Here is a 25256-nt window from a genome sequence, read left to right as displayed (position 1 = left end):
TGCCGGCGATAGCTCGCCTTCTCTTTGTGGAAAACACGGTGAGATCCTTAACATCCAACAACTAATGGGACGCAAACGGGGCGCCCAGTTTAGCGGTACACACATTGATGAATCACCCTGCCTGTGATTCACCCATGACAGGTTATAGCTGGGTCGGGATTCAAACCCAGGCTGGAGAGTTTAGAGTCAAGTGTGCGTACCTCCAGTCCAGGCCATCCTGCCAACTTGTATGCTGCATACAGGTGAAATATAAAGCGCGAGATATTTTTATATATACTGTATATTTAAAAAAAAATTGTTGTGGTTTTTGGCGGGCTGGAACGGATTAATAGCATTTCAATGCATTTTAATGGGGAAATTTGATTTGAGAAACGAGCAAATTGAGTTACGAGCTCAGTCACAGAACGAATTAAACTCGTAAGTCAAGGTTCCACTGTATATATATATATATATATATATATATATATATATATATATATATATATATATATATATATATATATATATATATATATATATATATATATATATATATATATATATATATATATATATATATATATATATATATATCTATATATCTATATATATATATCTATATATCTATCTATATATATATATATATATATATATATATATATATATATATATATATATATATATATATATATATATATATATATATATATGGTGCCAGGGGTCCGCCCGCAGGGGGGCGGCCTCGACGCGGGGGCCGAGACACCGGCGGTGGGTGGTCAACGTCGAGGTGGGCCGGCTTGAGGCGATCCACTGAGACGCGGTCGGGAGTACCGCCGATGTCCAAGGTGAAATGTTTCACCCTGGTCTCCAGCACCCGGAAAGGCCCGTCGTACGGGGGGCGCAGTGGTGTCCGGTGGGCGTCGTGCCGGACGAAGACGTACTCCGCAGTGTGAAGCTCCGGGGCGACGTGCGTAGGTGGGTGCCCGTGGTGCGCCGTCGGCACCGGAGCGAACCTCCGGGCGGTCTCCTGCAGCGCGGAGCGCTCCTGCGCCGCGGACCATGGTGCCATGGGGTCGGGGAGGAACTCGCCCGGCACCCGCAGTGGTTGTCCGAAGAATGCGCGGATGCGCGCAGGGCGTCCTTGGGCGCTGTCCGGAGGCCCAGCAGGACCCAGGGGAGCCTGTCGACCCAGCCGTCGTCACGGAGAGTGGCTCGGAGCGCGGCCTTCAACGAGCGGTGGAACCGCTCGCACAGGCCGTTGGCCTGGGGGTGGTAGGCTGTGGTTCGGTGCAGCTGGACCCCGAGCCCCCGTGCGACCGCCCCCCAGAGCTCCGAGGTGAACTAGGGGCCGCGGTCGGACGAGATGTCCGAGGGGGCGCCGAACCGGGCGACCCAGGTGGCGATGAACGCCTGCGCGACGTCCGTCGCCGTCGTCGCCGCCAAAGGCACGGCCTCCGGCCACCGGGTGGTGCGGTCCACCATTGTGAGGACATGGGTGAAACCCCGCGAGGGGGGCAGAGGTCCCACCAGGTCCACGTGAACGTGGTCGAACCTACGCTCCGGCACCGTAAACGGGGCCAATGGGGCCTGGGTGTGTCGGTGCACCTTCGCGCGCTGGCACGCGAGGCACGTTCTGGTCCAGCCGCGGACGGCCTTCCGGAGGCCATGCCAGACAAACTTGTCGGCGACCAACCTCTGGGAGGCCCTCGTGCCCGGGTGGGACAGGCCGTGGATGGCGTCAAAAACCTGGCGCTGCCAGCCCGCGGGCACGATGTGTCGAGGCCGCCCGAGGGAGACGTCGCACCAGAGGGCCGTGCCCGCGCCGTCGAACGGCACCTCGGTGACACGGAGGCCCGTGACGGCGGTCCACAAGGCCTGGACGTCGGGGTCGGCGGCCTGGTCCGCCGCCATCCGGGCATAGTCGATGCCGAGGTGGACTGCGTGGGCGACGGACCGGGAAAGGCAATCCGCCACCGGGTTGTCCTTCCCCGCGACGTGCCGGATGTCCGTCGTATATTCGGACACGGCCGAGAGGTGACCGAGCCGTGGTCGGCCCGGCAGCAGCGTGACCTTGCCCATCACGAAGACCAGTGGCTTGTGGTCGACGAAGGCCGTGAACGCACGGCCCTCGAGCAGATGGCGGAAGTGCCTGACCGCCAGGTGGAGCCCGAGCAACTCGCGGTCGAAGGTACTATAGCGGCATTCGGGCGGGTGAAGCTGCCGGCTGAAGAACGCCAGCGGTTGCCAAGCACCACGCACCCATTGCTCGTGCACCGCGCCCACCGCGTAGTCCGAGGCGTCGGTGGTGAGGGCGATCGGTGCATCGGGCGCCGGGTGCGCGAGCATGGTGGCGTTGGCCAAGGCGAGCTTCGCGCCGACGAACGCCGCGTCCATCTGCTCGGTCCAGGTAACGTCACCTTTGCCCGGCTTCCCTCGGAGGGCCTCGTGCAGGGGGCGCAGGAGCTGGGCGATGCGGGGCAGGAACCGATGGTAAAAGTTTACCATGCCCAGGAACTCCTGGGGCCCCTTGATCGTGCGGGGGCGCGGAAAGCCCTTCACCGCCTCCACCTTGGCCGGTAGGGGGACGGCCCCGTGCCTGGTGACGCGGTGCCCCAAAAAGTCGATTTCGGCGACGCCGAACCGGCACTTGGCGGGGTTCACGATGAGGCCATGCTGGCCCAGGCGTTCGAAGAGCGTGCGGAGATGGTGGAGGTGCTCTTCGCGGGACGCGCTGGCGACGAGATGTCGTCCAGGTAGACGTACACGAAATCCAAGTCGCGCAAGACGCTGTCCATTAGTCGCTGGAATGCCTGAGCCGCATTCTTCAACCCGAAGGGCATCCGAAGAAATTTGAAAAGTCCGAATGGCGTGATGACCGCCGTCTTTGGGATGTCCTCCGGCCTGACGGGGACCTGATGGTAGCCGCGTATGAGGTCCACCTTTGAAAAGAAGGACATGCCCGCCAACCGGGCGGAGAAGTCCTGGATGTGGGGGACGGGGGTAGCGGTCGGGGGTGGTGGCGTCGTTGAGGTGCCGGTAGTCCCCGCACGGTCGCCATCCCCCGCCGGCTTTGGCACGATGTGGAGCGGCGACGCCCAAGCACTCTCGGAGCGCCGCACGATGCCGAGCCACTCCAGCGTAGCGAACTCCGCTTTAGCTACCGCGAGCTTCGTCGGCTAGAAGCGGCGTGCCCGGACGTTGACCGGTGGCCCGGCGGTGAGGATGTGGTGTTCCACCCCGTGCTTGATGGCCCCCGCCGAGAAGGTGGGCCGCGTGAGGGCCGTGAAGCCGGCGAGGAGGCGGGTGAATTCGTCCGCTGCCGGAAGCGTACAGATCAACCTGGCCGGAACCGAACCGCTCAGCAAGCCGCTCGGCGAGCCGCTCGATGAGCCGCTCCGTGAGCTGCTCAACGAGCTGGGCAGCGCGCAAGCGAGCGAGCTGAACGTCTCGGCCTGGACGAGCCTTCTGTGCTTTACGTCCACCAACAGCCCATTAACACACAGGAAGTCCGCGCTGAGCAGTGCCATGGGCACGTCGGCAGTGACGAACGACCACCGGAAAACCTGCCCTCCGAACCGCAGAGAGAGGCAGCGTTTTCCGTATGTGCATATGGACGTACCGTTGGCAGCAAGCAGCGCGGGGCCCCGGCCCGCGGTTTGCTTGTCGGACGTACCGGCGGGAACGACACTCACCTGCGCTCCCGTGTCGCACAGGTAACGGCGCCCAGATAAGGTGTCCGTTATGAACAGTAGGCTGTTTGAACGGCCGGCGCTCAGTGCCACTACCGAGGGCCGGCCCGGGCGTTTCCCGACCTGCCGAATGAGCACGGCGGGCGACACTGCCGAGCCTCGTGGCCGAACTGGGCATGGAAAAAACACCAGGTTGGAGGCGGCGGAGGCCGCGGTTTTCTCCGCGGCGGCGGTGGTGGGCGGGGCGTGGCGGCGGCCGCGAGGTGTGCATCAGCATCAGCCACGAGGTGTGCATCAGCCTCGGGATGCGCGACGGCCGCGCCAAAACTCGCCTGCGTGTCCAAAGCCGCGAAGAACTTGTCGGCCTCGGCAGCGAGAGCTTGGGGTTCCGTTGTCGCAGAACCGGCCAACGCGAGGCATACTCGTGCCGGCAGCTGGCGTCGAAATAACGCCCGGAATAGAGCATTCGGGGTTTTGTCGCCCATCAGCGACAGCATATGGTCCATGCGGACCGACGGTCGCGTGTCACTGAGCTCGGGGAGGTCCAGGAGGCGGTCGGCCCGTGCGTCCACCGTGAGGCCGAACGTGGCGAGGAGGAGACGCTTGATCGCCTCGTACCTGCCGTCGGCCGGTGGGTTCCTCAGGACCGACACGACGCGGGCGGCCGTGCCGGGCCCGAGGGAGGCGACCACGTGGCAGTACATGGTCTCGTCCACCGTGATGCCTCGAAGTCGGAACTAGGCTTCTGCCTGCAGGAACCAAACGTCAGCTTGAGTCTCCCAGAACTCGGGGAGTTTGATTGTGACCGCGTTGGTTGCCATTGCTGTGGCATGTTCGGGTGGTCAGCAACGGCTGACCAGAACGTCGGAGCGTCACCAATGAAGCGCGGTGCTACGCGCGCTACTTGTTTAGCAAGGAGGAAGCGGACAACGCGGTAAGTTAAAAGAGTCCTTTATTGCAAGAGCTCCACTGTAGCACTGGAGCGCTCCGGGCTGCGTGCCCGGTGTATATCCCTAGGCCACGCCTACCCCTCGGGCGTGGCCGCCGCCCACTTGGTGCGCGGACTGATGCCATCACGCCAGTGAGCTTTCGCGTCCGCCATATATATATATATATATATATATATATATATATATATATATATATATATATATAAAATATTGGTGTTCATTGGCAAACCTTGGTCTTTTAACGGGGGTTTATGCCCGGTTTCCCCATGAACTCCGGTTCCACTGAGGCCACCGACCGCGAGCGACTAGACTCGTGATTGACGGATTGCTAAGCAATTCCCATTGCCAAACTCCCAGCCACGCGCCGAAGAGTTTGCTGGTCAATTGATCCCAAATACCTTCAAGACACGTGACCGAAGAAACCGGGGATCAAACCCTCGCTTTCTCACACATTATGAGTGCCGAGCGGATTTGCACAGTGTGGGAAGCGGCTTTACCTAACGTGATTTATGGACCTGATTCAAGCCAAATTTGGTCTTGGATGATGCTAGGCCAATGGAGAAAAGACGTATCGAACAGGTTGGAAAGTAACCAAATGTACAGCCTTTTATTTTGAAGGCACAGAGAAACAGTGACAAAGATATAAGCTTATCAATTCCTTACCTAATAATAACCCCACTGGCACCTTCACACTCTCACACTCACACAATGACACACGGGTTATTCTCGTACCGATCGACGTACGTGCTGGGATTGCCTCCAAAGTGGTCACGTGGTCTGGTCTGCGCAGCTCGATCCTCGATCCGGGCGTGCAGCCTGGACGAGGTATTTGGACGACGAACTTCAGCACAGCCACAGGTTGGTGAACTTCAGTGCAGGTTGGGCTAGATTCAGCGCAGGTGGGACGACCAGCTTCAAGATGGGTCATGGGAGGGGCCAACGCTTGCAGGTCCACCAGATCAGAGCGAGAGATCGGCGAAGCACAAAGTAAGAGCAGTGTCGTCTGGTGGAGCCAAAAGCAAGAGAAGTATCGTCCACGAGGCAAAATGCAAGAGAATCCAGAGCAGGAGGTCGTGGCGCAAAAAAATGCAAGAGGGGGCAAGAGGGCGATGGACAGGGGTTTTATCACCCCTGAAAGCTTCCAGAATGCTCCACAGCCTCCCATTGGCTGAGGTTGGTCACGTGCTGGCCTTCAATCCTTCCTTCTCCCAGGAAGGTTTCAGTTTTCCTTCCTCCTTTCATTCGGGGAGGTTTCACAGCCCATTGGTTGCTGGCTGGTGCAGTGTCCTCGACACGGCATTGGTCACGTGGGCCTGTTCTTTTGGCCATGCTTCGTTGCACATCTAAATGGCTTCCTTTAACCACACAAAGGTTTGAAAATCCTGCCTAAATCTCAACGCATATTTGGTTTTTATTACTACACAATGGGAAAGGGCTAACCTTTGCATTCAATAAGAAATAACTAACTACTGCAGGCTACATGTTGTCGTGCAATTAACTATAGGGGGTTTGCCTTTATGGCAACAAAACGGCAACTATATATATATATATATATATATATATATATATATATATATATATATATATATATATATATATATATATATATATATAATTCCAAAGCTATTTAAGGTGGTGATACCTGTATTTAAGGTACCTCCTTGTTGCCATGCTCTTCTGCAAACTGGCTAACTTTGTTTGATTTCGGCCATTAAACTTGTATGTTTTCTGTTACTTGTATTTTTGGCAGACATTGTACAGCAGGCACATGTAATAATGGTATGGACGATTTTGTTACCAAGCACTGTTTTCAGTAACCAAGCACCGAGCTGGTGCTTGCCAAGCCAGCCGTTCCTTATCAACGGTTTCAAATGGAGTACTTGCTTGAGTATATATATATATATATATATATATATATATACGGTGGGTTCCTCAGGACCGACACGACGCGGGCGGCCGTGCCGGGCCCGAGGGAGGCGACCACGTGGCAGTACATGGTCGAGTGCTTGCTTGCTTGAATGCTTGTGCATGGAGTACTTGCTTGAGTGCTTAAGCCATTTTGCGAGCGCTTTACAAGAAACCTGGTTGATGAAAACACACCTCGGTCATATGGAGAGGAAAGCTGGCTTGCGGGGTATATCCTACCCGTGTGTTGGTTATACGAGCCTGACATTTTTATTGAGCACTTTTTTCCCCAGGTATGGGGTATACCAGAGTGCAGGTTAATTGTGTGAAAATACGATATTTGAAAATTGAAAAGTATTTAAATAATGGGAAATCGAGAAAACTTAATATAAAATAATTAAGAAAATTGAAAAAAAAAATAGAAAATCGAATAATTCAAGAAATTAAACAAGTAATGGAAAAATGAGACACCATGGACAACAACACAAATGCTACATGCCTCCCTTTGGGACCCATAATAATTATATTTCATTCTCACTCATCTAGACTTTCTATGTTGTATTGCATTAGCAACTGTTGCTTCATCCCACCAGTTTGTAGTATTTTCTAAAGCTTCATAACATCATGTAATTTCCTATTTCATGACTTTTTTTTCAGCCCCTTGAGTACATTTGTTTCAGGTTTATTAAATTATCCATGTGCATGTGTAGCTTGTATGCATTTTCTTTTATCGTTGTAACATTTGAAAACCTTTCTTGAACCATGGATGAAATGCACAAACAATATTATACCATGTAAGCAAGTTAAATGACTTTGGAAAAGAATTTTCTATCAGTGTAAAGGGAATGATGGAAGAAGCAGATAAATATGAATCTATATTATGAAAGGAATAATGCTATATTAATATTGTATATATATAGTGCCTTCAGAAAGTACTCACAACCCTTCACTTTTTCCCCCATTTTATTGTGCTTCAGCCTGAATAAAAAATGGATCAAATTGACATTTTTTCGTCAATGATCTACACATTATACCTCATAATATCAAAGTGGAATTAAAAAAAAAAATTTTTTGACAGTCATTACAAATGAAGCGCAGAAATAACTAATTTGCATAGGTATTCAACCCACTGAGTCAATATTCTGTAGAAGCACCTTTGGCAGTGATTACAGCTTCGAGTCTTCTTGGGTATCTGTATCAGCTTTGCACATCTGGATTTGGGGAGTTTCTCACATTCTTCCTTGCAGATTTGCTCAAGCTCTGTCAAGTTGGAAACAGAAATCTTCAAGTCTTTCCACAGATTCTCAATGGGATTCAAGTCTGGGATTTCAAGTCTGGGCTTTGGATTGTCCACTCAAGGACTTTTACATTCTGAAGCCATTCCAGTGTTGTGTGCTTGGGGTCATTGTCCTGTTGGACTGTAAATGTTCACCTCAGTCTAAGGTATTTTGCATTCTGAAGCAGGTTCTCCTCAAGGACTTGCCTGTATTTGGATCCATTCATTGGTCCCTCTATCCTTACAAGTCCCTCAGTCCCTGCTGCTGAAAGGCATCCCCATAGCATGATGCTGCTACCACCATGCTTCACGGTAGGGATGGTGTTAGATGGGTCATGAGCTGCGCTGGGGTTCTGTCAGACGTAGTGCTTTGCATTCAGGCCAAATAATTAAATTCTCTTCTAATCAGACCCCAGAATCTTTGCCTTTTGCTCAGATTCTTTCTCGTGCCTTTTTGCAAACTCCAGGCATGCTGTCATGTGCCTTTTTCTCAGGAGTGGCTTCCATCTGGCCACTCCTGCAACGCCAAGATTTGTGAGGTGCATTTGTCCTTCCAGCAGGTTCTACCCCTCAACCAAGGAACTCTGGAGTTCTGTGAAAATGGTCATTTGGTTCTTGGTCACCTCCCTGACCAAAGTTCTTCTTGCCCGGTTGCTCAGTTTGGTTAGACGGTCAGCTCTCGGAAGAGTCTGGATAGTTCCATATTCTTTCAATTTCCTAATGATGGAGCTCACTGTGCTCTTCGGAAATTTCAACACTCGAAATTGTTTTATACCCCAATTCATGCCTCCTCATAATTCTATCTTTGAGTTCTACAGACAGTTCCTTGGACTTATTGGTGTAGTTTCTGCTCTGACATGTGCTGTGAACTATGGGACCTTATCTAGAAAGGTGTGTTTCTTTCTAAATCATGTCCAATCAATTGAATTGGCCACAGGTGGACTCCCATCAAGTTGTAAAGACATCTCATGGATGATCAAAGGAAATTGGATGCACCTGAGCTCAGTTTTGAAATGTCATTGCAAAGATGTTGAATACTTATTGCACTTGAGATTGAACATTTCAGCTTTTCTTTTTAAATTATTTTGTAAAAATTTCTAAGAAAAAAAATTCCACTTTGACATTATGGAGTATCATTTGTTGATCAGTGGCCAAAAAAATCTCACTTTAATCCATTTTAAATTTTGGCTGTAACACAACAAAATGTGAAAAAATTCAAGGGGTGTGAATACTTTCTGAAGACACTATATTGTACATTGCTGTACATCTCATGACTTTGATTGATTTGCACACAATGCACCCAATGGGCCTAGTTGTGGCTTGCGTGCAATTGATCACACATATAGACTGCACCTCCTATTCCTTTGCCTTGTGTGGTGGAGAGGCAGGGAGGAAGCATCTGCCCTGGACCTTGATGAGGATGGTGGTCGAACGTTCCTGCGTGTTCTCCTTCACCTCATTATGCACGATTACCCACCTCTTGTGTCAGGTGCCCTTCAACTCCTCTTCAAACACTTTAGCCAGAGGCAGGAGGTTCTGCGGGCATTTCGACAGGTACAGATTATGCGACAGATGGGTCACTTGTCCAAAAAGGCCGAACTCCCTACTCTCTATCTGTTTTCGTATATATACAGATCCTTGTTACTTCTGCCAACGAAGGTGGACAAAGGTTATTTTTCACCCCTGTGTGTCTGCCGGTCTGTCTGTTTGTTTGTCTGTGAGCAGGATATCTCAAAAAGCTACATGTGGATTTGGCCGAAACTTGGTGGATAGTTTGGGTATGTGACAAGGACAAATTGTTTCGATTTTGGTGAAGATCTGGATCCAAATACCAGAATTTTAAAAGATTATTCACCTTTGAGAAACGGGGGCAAAAACGATATATAGCACGATATCTCAAAAAAAATTCTGGACGGATTTGGATGAAACTTGGTGGATGGGTTGTGTGTCTAACAAGGACAAATTGATTTGATTTTGATGAAGATCCGGATCAGGCTTATCAGTGGGACACAAAACGGAAACTATTCAGTCTGGCTACACCAGCACATTATTAGCACATTAGGAAATGCAAGCTACACCAGCACATTAGGAAATGTAAAATATACATAACCCTGATGTTAACTCTGCTGAGTGCTGTTCTCATATTTACGATAAAACACTTTTGAATTTCATCAATCATTTTTTAATGATTACGACTGATAATTATATTTCTCGGCACTGGAGGATTTTAAGAGGGAAACTATTATCACGCCAACAAATTTTCCTTTTCACTTTTGCTCCATTCTCTTTTTATACACCTTGCAATGTGTGATACATCTTTGCATTCTTGTGTTACCTGTTAAAAAGGTGCATTGCAAGTAAGCATAATTGTGAATGTGTCCCGATCAGGTGCAACTCCTGGTCACCGTGCAGGACGTGGATAGTTACAAGCAGATAAAAAAGGATCTCGACTGCCTCCGCCTCCTTGTTGAAAAATCTGAACTCTGGGTGTACAAGGGGCGAAACTACATGGGAGGAAGGCCAGAAGCCATGGCAGGAAGGGTAGAAACTGATGTTGGTTATGAAGAAGAAAATAAAAGTGGTGAAGTGAGGAAGTTTTATTTTATTTTTTGTTCTACATATTTGCAATATTTTGGGTTGTGTAATTCCTGTTATACTTAAGTTCTTACTGATTCATTTTAACTCCCACCCCCACGAAACATGTCTTCTGATATTTTAATTTTCTAATCTAACATTGTTAATTTATCGTAGATACAAGTAGTGGACAAAAAATGGAAACGCCGATGTAAAATAACTTAATCGGGTGTTGGGCCACCATGTGCAGCCAGTACGGCCTGTATGTGCCGTGGTATAGAGTCCACCAGCATCTGGAATTCTGCAGGAGGATTGCGGCACTATTCTTCCATGAGAAAGTCAATCCACTCACACCTGTTTGATGGAGGTGGAAAACGCTGTCTCAAGCGTTGTTCCAGAATATCCCATAAATGCTCGATTGGGTTCAGATCTGGTGACTGAGATGGCCACGACGTATGGATAACATCTGTGTCGTGCTCATCAAAGCATTGGGCGACCACATGTGCTCTGTGGATGAGGGCATTGCTTCCTGAAACACACACCATGACAGGTCTGGACAGAAATAAATGATGCATCATGGGGTGAAGATCATCACTCGGTACCATTAAGTAGCGATTGGCATTTACCTTGCCTTCTCAGGGAATGGCTGCACCCAAACCATGCCAGGAAAATGTACCCCACAACATTAGAGACCCACCAGAACCCTTCACTGTTGGAACCAAGCACTCAGGGTTGTAGAGTTACCTAGGTTGGCACCACACGTGCACTCATCCGTTTGTCAAGAACATGCTGAAGGATGATTCATCTGACCATATCGCACTTCTCCACTGCTCAGTAGTCCATTGCGTGTGCTCTTTGCACAACTGGACTCACAAACGTGTATTGCAATGTGTGATGAGCGGTTTGTGCATTGCAACCCGACTATGGTATCCCACTCTGTGGAGTTCTCTGCAGGCCGTTTTTGATGCAACTGGCTGCTCGGACTTCAGGTTTACAGTCAATTGATCTTCAGTTGCTCGCTTGCTTTGCCTTGCACTCAAATTAATGCACTGATATCACGATCCTGGAGTATGCGTTTCCGCCAACTGTGGCCCTTTGCTGACGATGTCTTTTCCTCGGAGTTCTATGCCAACATCACCCTAGACACCATTGCATCAGCAACAAGCTCAGCTCCCGCCAAATTGTCACTGAAGCTCCTGCCAAATGTGCCACAACAATCACACGTCTTTTAAAGTCACTAAGGTCTCCTCTTGCAGCCATGCTAGCCATGACCAGGCCTGTGCAGCATTTTCATGCATGACCCTAAGCGTGAAGAGCTAAATGCGGATCTTCACTGTTGAGAGATAGCAACAAAAACGATATATAGAATGATATCTCAAAAAGTTGTGGATGGATTAGGACGAAAATTAGACAGGTTGGGTGTGTGACAAGGAAGAATTGATTCGATTCTGGTGGATCTGGATTTGGATCAAAGATTTTTTAATTCTAAAAAGTGATTATTCAACATTGGGAGGTGTGGCCAAAAATCATATACTATATAGCATATTTCAAAAAGTGGTGGACGGATTCGGACAAAGCAAGGTGGATGAATTGGTTACGACTAGGTTAAAAGAACAAGCCGATTCGATTTTGGGTCAGGTTCGGATCCAGATCCGGCCTATCAGTGGGATACAAAGCGTAAACTGTTCTGACTGGCGGAGGAATGCGCTCTACGGTGTGCTGTTCTAGTTTTATTCATGTGGTCGGTCGGTCAGGTTACGTACTGGAAATGCAATTTTTTTGTCATTACGCCATACTTTTGATCACTCTTGCATGTAAATGATAGAATTTCAATGCGAAGTGTTCAGGACAAAACCGACTGGAATGCATCGTGTTTTCTTTCTCCAATGGCTAGCAGTGGCTTTATAACATCTTCTGAGGTCATAAACAGTTGTTCTCCTCACGTTAGAGCCTTGTAACATCGCTAATGGAAGACCCTGCTTGAAGATGTCCAATTATTTGATTTCTCACATTTTCTGACAGATGTGGCATTGTAATGGATTGTTAATGAATGTAATCCATGTGTTTTGGATGATCCACACTCTGGTTTCTTGTAAAAGCTGCTTCTAATTTGCTCAGACTGTCTCATGTTGCCTCTAAAAACCTTGGGTGTGTGTGTGTGTGTGTGTGTGTGTGTTGCACACGTTGAACGATTATATTGCATAAGGAAATTATGTTACATGGAAACGTGCAATCAGGTGTTCTGCTCATCCCTCGTGCCAAAAAGGCACTTGGAATGAACTCTGCAACAGTCCTTCAACAGTCCTTCAACAGTTATATTGTCATGTCTACATTTTCGTTTTTTATGGTGGAGGGTATACATAAATGAAAAACTAGGTGTGCTCGTGAAACCTAGTGTCAATCTTTTTTTTGCTCCACCAAAGTGTTAATGCTCAAAACTTAAGCTTCTCCATGCAGTTAGCATTCTTCGATCAATGTTCTGTTTATTCCATCCATTATCCCAATAATAAGTATATACTTTGCTTGAGTTTGGACCTTGACTCTTTTCCTTTCTGGGACAAACCTCGCTAACCAATGCGGAAGTGAGGAAGGATGGCAAAGCAGATTTTTTTCCCCCAAACTTAAACCTAAACTCTTCCATGCCAGTTAGGCACAGAACTATTGTGCTTTCATTGCTGCTTTAAAATTTTTATTTGGTGCTTTTTGTTTCCTTTGAATCAGGCTTATTATTTTTCCAAAAAGGGCAAGGACTCCATGAAGATTGGTTCGACCAGCATCCAAAACTATGTCACCATTCAGGAGGTATGTTCTTCTTCATCCTATTTCTCTGCTGCATCATCATTGCTCGTTTGAATAATTGTTTTGAAATTATATTTGATTTTAAGATCTTCTAATTGTGTTCTAGAAAGCCCATCACCTTCTGGTTCCTAAAGTTTTGCTTAGTGACCTCCTTGGTCTTTTCCCTTTTTGCGAATTAGATCCTCCAGAGACTCAGCAAGCTGTGTATGCCTGAAGGAGCAGGAAGTCGGCGGTACCGCAAACAACAGCAGCGTTTGCTCAGGAATATGGCAGCTCACACCGTGGTCCTCGAGCTTTTACAGATCCCTTATGAAAAGGTCCTACATTCATTAACTTCATCATTCTTTTTGGTTTTTAAATTTTATTCCCTGTGAATGGTTTGTATTCTTAAATATTTTGGGATATAATGTTCAAAACTTTTTAAAACATTACATATAGTGGATGATTGGAGATGACAACAGTCTGTTTTCATACATAGTTAAAGATAAAGTTTGAATGTTTGTCATGTATTTTTCTCGTAGATATTCAGCACATTCTAAACAGCTTGTAGCATGTGGGTTCCATGGAGGCACCATTTTGACTGTCAGATCTAATTTAATATTTAAGGCTATTGAGACAACAGGACTGACATTGATGCTGAAAATGAATGCTCCGTGCCTCCCAGATTGAGGACTACAGGATGCAGGAAATCATGCGACTTGCTCACGAGTTCCTGCAACACTTTTGTGTTGAGAACCCTCAAAATCAGGAACTTCTTCATAAACACATAAACCTCTTTCTCAGCCCAAGTGTAAGTCCATGCCCTGCTATTCACTGGAGTTTCACTGGCTCAATAAAGCATGTTAGCAGGATTACTTCTTTTTCTTTTTTTTTTCTTTTTTGTATACAGAATCGAGGCTCGTGAAAGAGCTAACATTTATCACACAAACAAAACAAACAAACAGACAAACAAACAAAGTATATAAAAAGGGGAGCGATAGACAAGATGGGGAGAGAAGGGGAAGCACATAAACACAACATTTGAGAGCAGGGTCATCGGGGATGGGGAGGCGGCATGGGAAGGGGGGGGGGGGTGGGTAGGAGAAGTATAAAACACAAGGACACCAAGGACTTCCAGGAAAGAAGTTGGTATTTCAAAAAAGTGGACTTGGGGTGAAATTAGCAGGGGTAGAAAAGATAAAGGTTTTGGATGGTGGAAGATAAGAGATGGTGGTGAACAGCTGTTTTAAAGACCTGGAGGGTGGAGTGGGATTGAAGAGAGTGAGGGAGTTTGTTCCAGAGGCGGGAGAAAAGAGGAATGAAGGAGTGAATGTGAGCAGACAGTCTTGATGTTGGCAGTTTAACCATAAGAGGGTTGCAGGCAGATCTTGTGCGACCTGTAGGAATATTTGGGGGACAGAGCCCAGCGAAAGCTGGAGGAGCAAGGCCAGAAAGGAGTCCGTAGAAGACAGAAAGACCACCAACCTGCCTGCGGTGAGTAAGTGAAAGGCCCTCGGAGGTAGCTTCATCGCGGGAGATTCCAATGATTCTGAACGCTTTGGTTTCAACAGCGTGAAGACGAGCTAGGTGTGAGGCAGGAGCACCAGCCCAGAGGGGGGAACAGTATTCCATTGAGCTGTGGATGAAAGCCTTATATGTGGTGAGGAGCTCAGGTGTGCCAAGGAATGACTTCGCACGACGGAGGATACCCAGTCGGCGACTGGCTTTGGAGGCCAGATTTGAAATATGGTTTTCCCAGGAAAGATCATGGCAGATAGTGAGACCCAAAAGCTTGAGTGACAGAACTTCTTGGAGAGGATTATTCAGAAAGTGGATGGGAGGGTTGTCCAGTCGGTCTTTTCGGAGAGACATCGTAAGAGTGTGAGATTTGTCAGGATTGAAAGACATGTTCCACTTGTTTGCCCAGTCTGTGATTTTGTCCAGGTCTGCAGAGAGTGAGGAGGCTGCAGACTGCCGATCTGAGGGATGAGGAATGGAGCGGCAGAGAGTGGAGTCATCAGCAAAGAGATAGAGAACATTTCCCTGCAGAACATGTAGGAGTAAGAACTTATCCAACAGCATAACTGCCTAAAAGTATTCATAACAACCACATTCCGACCCAAAGGTCAAATTGTCCATAAATCGGAGCATGTAATCATTACATTCATCAATCCTTTTGTTTTTCTTTTCCTATTTTCATGTGAGTGGTGATTTCCAACGTTGGTGATCTTTATTAATTCAGAATATAGTGTTCAAAATTACTTTAAAAAACATAGCACTTGCCCATTGCCTCTGTGTCCATCGGACGTGCTAATTTTTGACATTGTAATGGATTGTTAAATAATATAATCGGTGTGTTTTTTGGATGATCCACACACTGGTGCGAGCTTGGCAGACACACTTTTGGCAGTTGCACTTGGCAGATGCACTTGGCAGATTCACTTGGCACACATGCACTTGGCAGCACACATGCACTTTGCAGACACAGCTTTGAATACACAGCTTTGCAGACATAGCTTTGCAGACACAGCTCTGCAGACACAGCTCTGCAGACACAGCTTTGCAGACACAGCTTTGCAGACACAGCTCTGCAGACACATGCTTTGCAGACATGTTTCTCTGACACGTTTTCCTGGCACGTTTCTCATTTTAAACAAAGTTGTTGGTGTAACGAGTTTGGGACTATGGAAGTCTAAATGGACTTCCTACTGTTAGTCTTCCATATACAGTCACGTGAAAAAGTAAGTACACCCCATGTAAAGTTTAGACTTTTTCAACATATTTCAACATACAGCTATTTGATCTTCATTTCAACAATATTGAAAGATAAAGGTGATATAATATAACAAATATCATGAAACATTTACATTTTGTAGTCCATTGTATAATTTAAATAAACATAAATGCAAATTTCGCATGTGGAAAAAGTAAGTACACCCCTACATTTATCACTACTTCAAATACCTAAAATTAGAATCAGGTGCACCAGCTCAGGTGCAAATGATTAGAACATCGTTAGGGAGGAACTTGGAGGAACCTGTCTTATTTAAACCTCAGACATTTAGTTTGGTTTGCTCTTTGTTGTTGAAGTGTGCGGCGTCACCATGCCTAGATCAAAAGAGCTCTCTAAAGCCTTCAGAAAGAAGGTTATAGATGCCTACGAGTCTGGGAAGGGATTTTAAAAGATCTCCAAACAATTTGAAATCAATCATTCGACTGTCCGGAAGATCATCTACAAGTGGAGAAGATTCCAAACAACTGCCAACTTGTTCAGGCCAGGCCGCCTCAGCAAGTTCAGCCTGAGAGCAGACCGCAAGATGCTGAAAGAAGTCTAAGAACCCCAGAATGTCATAATGGGACCTACAGGTAGCTCTTGCCATTGTTGATGTCAAAGTGCACAAGTCTTCCATTAGAAAGAGACTGCACAAATTTGATCTACATGGGAGGTGTGCCAGGAGGAAACCTTTGCTGTCCAGAAAGAACATCAGGGCAAGACTAAAGTTTGCCAATGAACACCTAGGCAAAGACCAGCACTTCTGGAACAATGTGCTCTGGACAGATGAGTCAAAGGTAGAGCAATTTGGCCATAGTACCAGAAGACATGGTTGGCGAAAACCAAAGACAGCATTTGACCACAAGAACCTGATACCAATTGTAAAGCATGGTGGTGGAAATATTATGGTTTGGGGCAGCTTTGCTGCATCAGGGGCTGGGCAGCTCACCATCATAGAATCCACTATGAATTCTTCATTGTACCAGAGGGTGCTTGAGGAGAATGTGAGGCCATCTGTCGGAAAGTTGAAGCTCAACCGAAGGTGGACCTTGCAATATGACAATGACCCTAAACATACCAGTAAATCCACCAAGGAATGGCTGAAAAGAAAGAAATGGAGGGTTCTGGAATGGCCAAGTCAAAGCCTGGATCTAAATCCCATCGAGATGTTGTGGGGGGATTTGAAACGAGCTGTGCATGCAAGAAACCCCCCAGACATCGCACAGCTGAATGAATTCTGCATGGAGGAGTGGGCAAAAATTTCTCCCAGTCGATGTCAGAGACTGGTAGACAGTTATAAGAAACGCCTCCTTGAGGTTGTTTCTGCCAAAGGGGGCAATACCACCTGTTAGAGCCATGGGTGTACTTACTTTTTCCACATGCGATATTTGCATTTATGTTTATTTAAATTATACAATGGACCACAAAATGTAAATGTTTCATGATATTTGTTATATTATATCACCTTTATCTATCAATATTGTTGAAATGAAGATCAAATAGCTGTATGTTGAAATATGTTGAAAAAGTCAAAACTTTACATGGGGTGTACTTACTTTTTCACGTGACTGTACATAAATTTTTTTTTAAAAACCACCTTTAGAGGCCATTTTCTCCCGCAAGCGGGGTTGGCCTTTTTCGGGAACTGTGGTTGTTGTTGTTTTTTGGTCCCCTTTTTGAAGCAATGTTTTACGGCCGGATGCCCTTCCTGACGCCAACCCTTTTTGCCGCCTTTAACGACAAGCAGGGAATTACCAGTGAACTGGTACTCAATTTGCCGACCTCGGAAGGATGACAGGCTGAGTCAACCCCCCCTGGCGTTAATTCAGCGATTGACCGGGATTCAAACCCAGGATCCTAGGATCCTAAGCCGGCACCCTAGCCGCTAGCCCAACACCAGGGATAATACATGTAGTCATGTAGGATAATACATAATACAACACCAGGGATGACTGTACATACATGTAGTCAATAAAAGTAAAACTTATACTTTAGTGATAAATATTTGATTAAATCTGCATTATGGATTATAGAAATTGCGTGTTTGCTGTACTTAAAAATAAGGCTAACATTGATCATCTATGCAAGGAAAGAGATATAATGTTTGAAAGGGTATGAAATGTACAAAAGGCGAATGGAGCTGGTTTCATCAGACAAGAACTGATAGAGTCTCCAGGAGGCGCGCCATGCTGGGAAAAACAACAAGTTTGCACTTCTTCTCCTTGAGATACACTACATGGCCAAACGTATGTGGACACCCAAACATCACACTCGTATGTGCTCTTCGAACATCTCATTCCAAAATCATGGTCATTAATATATGGAGATACACTACATGGCCAAACGTATGTGGACACCCAAACATCACACTCGTATGTGCTCTTCGAACATCTCATTCCAAAATCATGGTCATTAATATATGGAGTTGTTCCTCCCCCCCCCCCCCCCCCCCCATTGCTGCTATAACAGCTTCCACTCTTCTGGGAAGGCTTTCCACTTAGATGTTGGAACATTTCTGTGGGGATTTGCTTCCATTCGGCCACAAGAGCATTAGTGAGGTCTGGCACTGATGTTGGGCGACTGATGTTGGGCCTGGCTCGCAGTCGGCGGTCTAATTCATCCCAAAGGTGTTCGATGGGATTGAGGTCAGGGCTCTGTGCAGGCCATTCAAGTTCTTCCACACTGATCTCGACAAACCATTTCTGTATGGACTTCGCTTTGTGCACGGGAGCATTGTCATGCTGAAACAGGAAAGGGCCCTCCCCAAACTGTTTCCACAAAGTTGGAAGCACACAATTGTCTAGAATGTCATTGTATGCTGTAGCGTTAAGATTTCCCTTCACTAGAACTAAGGGGCCTAGCCCGAACCATGAAAAACAGCCCAAGACCATTATTCCTCTGCCACCAATCTTTACAGTTGGCACTATGCATTTGGGCAGGTAGCGTTATCCTGGCATCCGCCAAACCCAGATTCGTCAGTTGGACTGCCAGATGGTGAAGCGTGATTCATCACTCCAGAGAATGCGTTTCCACTGCTCCATTGTCCAATGGCAGTGAGCTTTACACCACTCCAGCCGACGCTTGGCATTGCGCATGGTGATCTTAGGCTTGTGTGCAGTTGCTCGGCCATGGAAACCCATTTCATGAAGCTCCCGACGAACAGTTGTTGTGCTGACGTTGCTTCCAGAGGCAATTTGGAACTCAGTAGTGGGTGTTGCAGCCGAGGACAGACAGTTTTAACACGCTGCAGCACTCGGCAGTCCCGTTCTGTGATCTTTTGTGGCCTACGACTTTGCGGCTGAGCTTTTGTTGCTCCTAGATGTTTCCACTTCACAATAACAGCACTTACATTTGATTGGGGCAGCTCTATCAGGGCAGAAATTTGACAAACTGACTTGTTGGAAAGGTGGCATCCTATGACGGTGTCATGTTGAAAGTCACTGCACCCTTCAGTACGGCCCATTCTACTGCCAATGTTTGTCTATGGAGATTGAATGGCTGTGTGCTTGATTATATATACACCTGTCAGCAATTGGTGTGGCTGAAACAGCCGAATACACTAATTAGAAGTGGTGTCCGCATACTTTTGGCCATGTAGTGTACTTATCCTCAATGGTCGGAGGTGTAATGATAACCAGATGTTTTATTGAGTCCATGTCGCCAGTCTGTCTGCAAAACCCCTGACCTTTCCACTTCTCAGTCTGAATCTTGAGGCAACAGGAGATTTCCTTTGTTCCCAAATTTATTATAAACAAGTACACATACATTCAAAGTACACCGCCCCATGCCAAATAATTAAATATGCTGCAGCGCGGCATTGCCGGGGCGCCTCCGGCGCCCGGCAATACCGCAGTGCAGCTCATTAAGGCTGCATTGGGAGGGAGGGGTGTACACTAATTGATTGATTAATTGTATAATTAAAATCAATAAAAGATTATCACAAAATATTTTCATAATCAATTGGCCAATCGCATAACTAAACCACTAGTGCTTCATCCGAAGATGTATCTTTTAGAAATTTAATTAAATAAGTCATTTATAAAAAATTAAATAATTAATTGATTACTCAATAAATAATTAATCGATTAATCAATAAATAATTAATAGATGAAATGATTAATCAATAAATCAAAAATATCCTTGATAGCCACATCACTTGGTCACTCATGTCCAAATATTAGCTTCCCAGCTCAAAACGTGCCTGAGATATTGGCCAAATGAGAAAGAAAATAAATAAATGATTAATAATGAAAATAAATAAATAATAATCATAAAAAAATTAAATTATTAATCAATTTGGTCAGAGAACACATAAACTACCACTATTTCATCAGAATCTGTAACTTAAAAAAAAAAAATTTTTTTGTCATTAATCGAATAATTAAATAATTAATCGATTAATTGATTAATTAATAAATCAAAAATATCCTTTGCAGCCAAATCACCTGGTCATTGGCATGTCCAAATATCAGCTTCCTAACTCAAAAGGTGCCTGAGTTAATAATGGTCAGAAGAGAAATGAAATTTAATTAATTAAATAAGTACTTAATTAAACGCTAATAATTAAATAACTCCTCAATTAATTGATTATTCAAAAAACAAAAAATACCGTATTTGACAAAGGACTTGCTCACTACTGTGCCGAAATTTCAGCTTCCTAGCTCAAAGGATGGCTGAGATATCGTCCGGACAACCAAGAAAACAAACAAACAAGTACACATACATTCAAAGTACACCGCCCCATGCCAAATAATTAAATATGCTGCAGCGCGGCATTGCCGGGGCGCCTCCGGCGCCCGGCAATACCGCAGTGCAGCTCATTAAGGCTGCATTGGGAGGGAGAGGTGTACACTAATTGATTGATTAATTGTATAATTAAAATCAATAAAAGATTATCACAAAATATTTTCATAATCAATTGGCTAATCGCATAACTAAACCACTAGTGCTTCATCCGAAGATGTATCTTTTAGAAATTTAATTAAATAAGTCATTTATAAAAAATTAAATAATTAATTGATTACTCAATAAATAATTAATCGATTAATCAATAAATAATTAATAGATGAAATGATTAATCAATAAATCAAAAATATCCTTGATAGCCACATCACTTGGTCACTTATGTCCAAATATTAGCTTCCCAGCTCAAAAGGTGCCTGAGATATTGGCCAAATGAGAAAGAAAATAAATAAATGATTAATAATGAAAATAAATAAATAATAATCATAAAAAAATTAAATTGGTAATCAATTTGGTCAGAGAACACATAAACTACCACTATTTCATCAGAATCTGTAACTTAAAAAAAAAATTTTTTTGGGTCATTAATCGAATAATTAAATAATTAATCGATTAATTGATTAATTAATAAATCAAAAATATCCTTTGCAGCCAAATCACCTGGTCATTGGCATATCCAAATATCAGCTTCCTAACTCAAAAGATGCCTGAGTTAATAATGGTCAGAAGAGAAATGAAATTTAATTAATTAAATAAGTACTTAATTAAACGCTAATAATTAAATAACTCCTCAATTAATTGATTATTCAAAAAACAAAAAATACCGTATTTGACAAAGGACTTGCTCACGACTGTGCCGAAATTTCAGCTTCCTAGCTCAAAGGATGGCTGAGATATCGTCCGGACAACCAAGAAAGAAAACAAATAAATAATAATCATAAAAAAATTAAATTATTAATCAATTTGGTCAGAGAACACATAAACTACCACTATTTCATCAGAATCTGTAACTTTAAAAAAAAATTTTTTTTTGTCATTAATCGAATAATTAAATAATTAATCGATTAATTGATTAATTAATAAATCAAAAATATCCTTTGCAGCCAAATCACCTGGTCATTGGCATGTCCAAATATCAGCTTCCTAACTCAAAAGGTGCCTGAGTTAATAATGGTCAGAAGAGAAATGAAATTTAATTAATTAAATAAGTACTTAATTAAACGCTAATAATTAAATAACTCCTCAATTAATTGATTATTCAAAAAACAAAAAATACCGTATTTGACAAAGGACTTGCTCACTACTGTGCCGAAATTTCAGCTTCCTAGCTCAAAGGATGGCTGAGATATCGTCCGGACAACCAAGAAAGAAAACAAACAAGTACACATACATTCAAAGTACACCGCCCCATGCCAAATAATTAAATATGCTGCAGCGCGGCATTGCCGGGGCGCCTCCGGCGCCCGGCAATACCGCAGTGCAGCTCATTGAGGCTGCATTGGGAGGGAGAGGTGTACACTAATTGATTGATTAATTGTATAATTAAAATCAATAAAAGATTATCACAAAATATTTTCATAATCAATTGGCTAATCGCATAACTAAACCAGTAGTGCTTCATCCGAAGATGTATCTTTTAGAAATTTAATTAAATAAGTCATTTATAAAAAATTAAATAATTAATTGATTACTCAATAAATAATTAATCGATTAATCAATAAATACTTAATAGATGAAATGATTAATCAATAAATCAAAAATATCCTTGATAGCCACATCACTTGGTCACTCATGTCCAAATATTAGCTTCCCAGCTCAAAAGGTGCCTGAGATATTGGCCAAATGAGAAAGAAAATAAATAAATGATTAATAATGAAAATAAATAAATAATAATCATAAAAAAATTAAATTATTAATCAATTTGGTCAGAGAACACATAAACTACCACTATTTCATCAGAATCTGTAACTTAAAAAAAAAAAAATTTTTTGTCATTAATCGAATAATTAAATAATTAATCGATTAATTGATTAATTAATAAATCAAAAAATATCCTTTGCAGCCAAATCACCTGGTCATTGGCATGTCCAAATATCAGCTTCCTAACTCAAAAGGTGCCTGAGTTAATAATGGTCAGAAGATAAATGAAATTTAATTAATTAAATAAGTACTTAATTAAACGCTAATAATTAAATAACTCCTCAATTAATTGATTATTCAAAAAACAAAAAATACCGTATTTGACAAAGGACTTGCTCACTACTGTGCCGAAATTTCAGCTTCCTAGCTCAAAGGATGGCTGAGATATCGTCCGGACAACCAAGAAAACAAACAAACAAGAAAACAAGAAAACAAACAAGAAACCAGAGTGAAAACTGAGTACTCTCTTTCAGCGTGCGTCACTGCCGAGCCCCCTTTGGTGCCCGGCAATGACGATTTGCAATGCCTGGAGATGGCATAGGAAAGGAGCGGTGTACAATAAACACAAGTACACATACATTCAAAGTACACCGCCCCATGCCAAATAATTAAATATGCTGCAGCGCGGCATTGCCGGGGCGCCTCCGGCGCCCAGCAATACCGCAGTGCAGCTCATTGAGGCTGCATTGGGAGGGAGAGGTGTACACTAATTGATTGATTAATTGTATAATTAAAATCAATAAAAGATTATCACAAAATATTTTCATAATCAATTGGCTAATCGCATAACTAAACCAGTAGTGCTTCATCCGAAGATGTATCTTTTAGAAATTTAATTAAATAAGTCATTTATAAAAAATTAAATAATTAATTGATTACTCAATAAATAATTAATCGATTAATCAATAAATACTTAATAGATGAAATGATTAATCAATAAATCAAAAATATCCTTGATAGCCACATCACTTGGTCACTCATGTCCAAATATTAGCTTCCCAGCTCAAAAGGTGCCTGAGATATTGGCCAAATGAGAAAGAAAATAAATAAATGATTAATAATGAAAATAAATAAATAATAATCATAAAAAAATTAAATTATTAATCAATTTGGTCAGAGAACACATAAACTACCACTATTTCATCAGAATCTGTAACTTAAAAAAAAAAAATTTTTTTGTCATTAATCGAATAATTAAATAATTAATCGATTAATTGATTAATTAATAAATCAAAAATATCCTTTGCAGCCAAATCACCTGGTCATTGGCATGTCCAAATATCAGCTTCCTAACTCAAAAGGTGCCTGAGTTAATAATGGTCAGAAGATAAATGAAATTTAATTAATTAAATAAGTACTTAATTAAACGCTAATAATTAAATAACTCCTCAATTAATTGATTATTCAAAAAACAAAAAATACCGTATTTGACAAAGGACTTGCTCACTACTGTGCCGAAATTTCAGCTTCCTAGCTCAAAGGATGGCTGAGATATCGTCCGGACAACCAAGAAAACAAGAAAACAAACAAACAAGAAAACAAACAAGTACACATACATTCAAAGTACACCGCCCCATGCCAAATAATTAAATATGCTGCAGCGCGGCATTGCCGGGGCGCCTCCGGCGCCCGGCAATACCGCAGTGCAGCTCATTGAGGCTGCATTGGGAGGGAGCGGTGTACACTAATTGATTGATTAATTGTATAATTAAAATCAATAAAAGATTATCACAAAATATTTTCATAATCAATTGGCTAATCGCATAACTAAACCACTAGTGCTTCATCCGAAGATGTATCTTTTAGAAATTTAATTAAATAAGTCATTTATAAAAAATTAAATAATTAATTGATTACTCAATAAATAATTAATCGATTAATCAATAAATAATTAATAGATGAAATGATTAATCAATAAATCAAAAATATCCTTGATAGCCACATCACTTGGTCACTCATGTCCAAATATTAGCTTCCCAGCTCAAAAGGTGCCTGAGATATTGGCCAAATGAGAAAGAAAATAAATAAATGATTAATAATGAAAATAAATAAATAATAATCATAAAAAAATTAAATTAGTAATCAATTTGGTCAGAGAACACATAAACTACCACTATTTCATCAGAATCTGTAACTTAAAAAAAAAAAATTTTTTGGTCATTAATCGAATAATTAAATAATTAATCGATTAATTGATTAATTAATAAATCAAAAATATCCTTTGCAGCCAAATCACCTGGTCATTGGCATGTCCAAATATCAGCTTCCTAACTCAAAAGGTGCCTGAGTTAATAATGGTCAGAAGAGAAATGAAATGTAATTAATTAAATAAGTACTTAATTAAACGCTAATAATTAAATAACTCCTCAATTAATTGATTATTCAAAAAACAAAAAATACCGTATTTGAAAAAGGACTTGCTCACTACTGTGCCGAAATTTCAGCTTCCTAGCTCAAAGGATGGCTGAGATATCGTCCGGACAACCAAGAAAGAAAGAAAGACAAGTACACATACATTCAAAGTACACCGCCCCATGCCAAATAATTAAATATGCTGCAGCGCGGCATTGCCGGGGCGCCTCCGGCGCCCGGCAATACCGCAGTGCAGCTCATTGAGGCTGCATTGGGAGGGAGAGGTGTACACTAATTGATTGATTAATTGTATAATT

General features: G+C 43.6%; 1 protein-coding gene across 1 annotated transcript in view; it reads left to right on the top strand.

Moving 5' to 3' along the window:
- Positions 1-25256, top strand: part of LOC137439429 (inositol 1,4,5-trisphosphate-gated calcium channel ITPR1) — a 371962-nt gene that overhangs the window by 179836 nt on the left and 166870 nt on the right. Inside the window, exons 25-29 of the mRNA XM_078767929.1 lie at positions 9182-9353; positions 10188-10385; positions 13095-13175; positions 13352-13489; positions 13837-13962. Coding sequence (XP_078624055.1) covers positions 9182-9353; positions 10188-10385; positions 13095-13175; positions 13352-13489; positions 13837-13962 — 715 coding nt within the window. The remainder of the gene's footprint in view (positions 1-9181; positions 9354-10187; positions 10386-13094; positions 13176-13351; positions 13490-13836; positions 13963-25256) is intronic.

This window comes from Myxine glutinosa, chromosome 1 (genome assembly GCF_964187855.1).
Source record: "Myxine glutinosa chromosome 1, kmMyxGlut1.1, whole genome shotgun sequence".
Classification (NCBI taxonomy): Eukaryota; Metazoa; Chordata; class Myxini; order Myxiniformes; family Myxinidae; genus Myxine; species Myxine glutinosa.
This window is presented reverse-complemented; position numbering and strand designations above follow the sequence as displayed.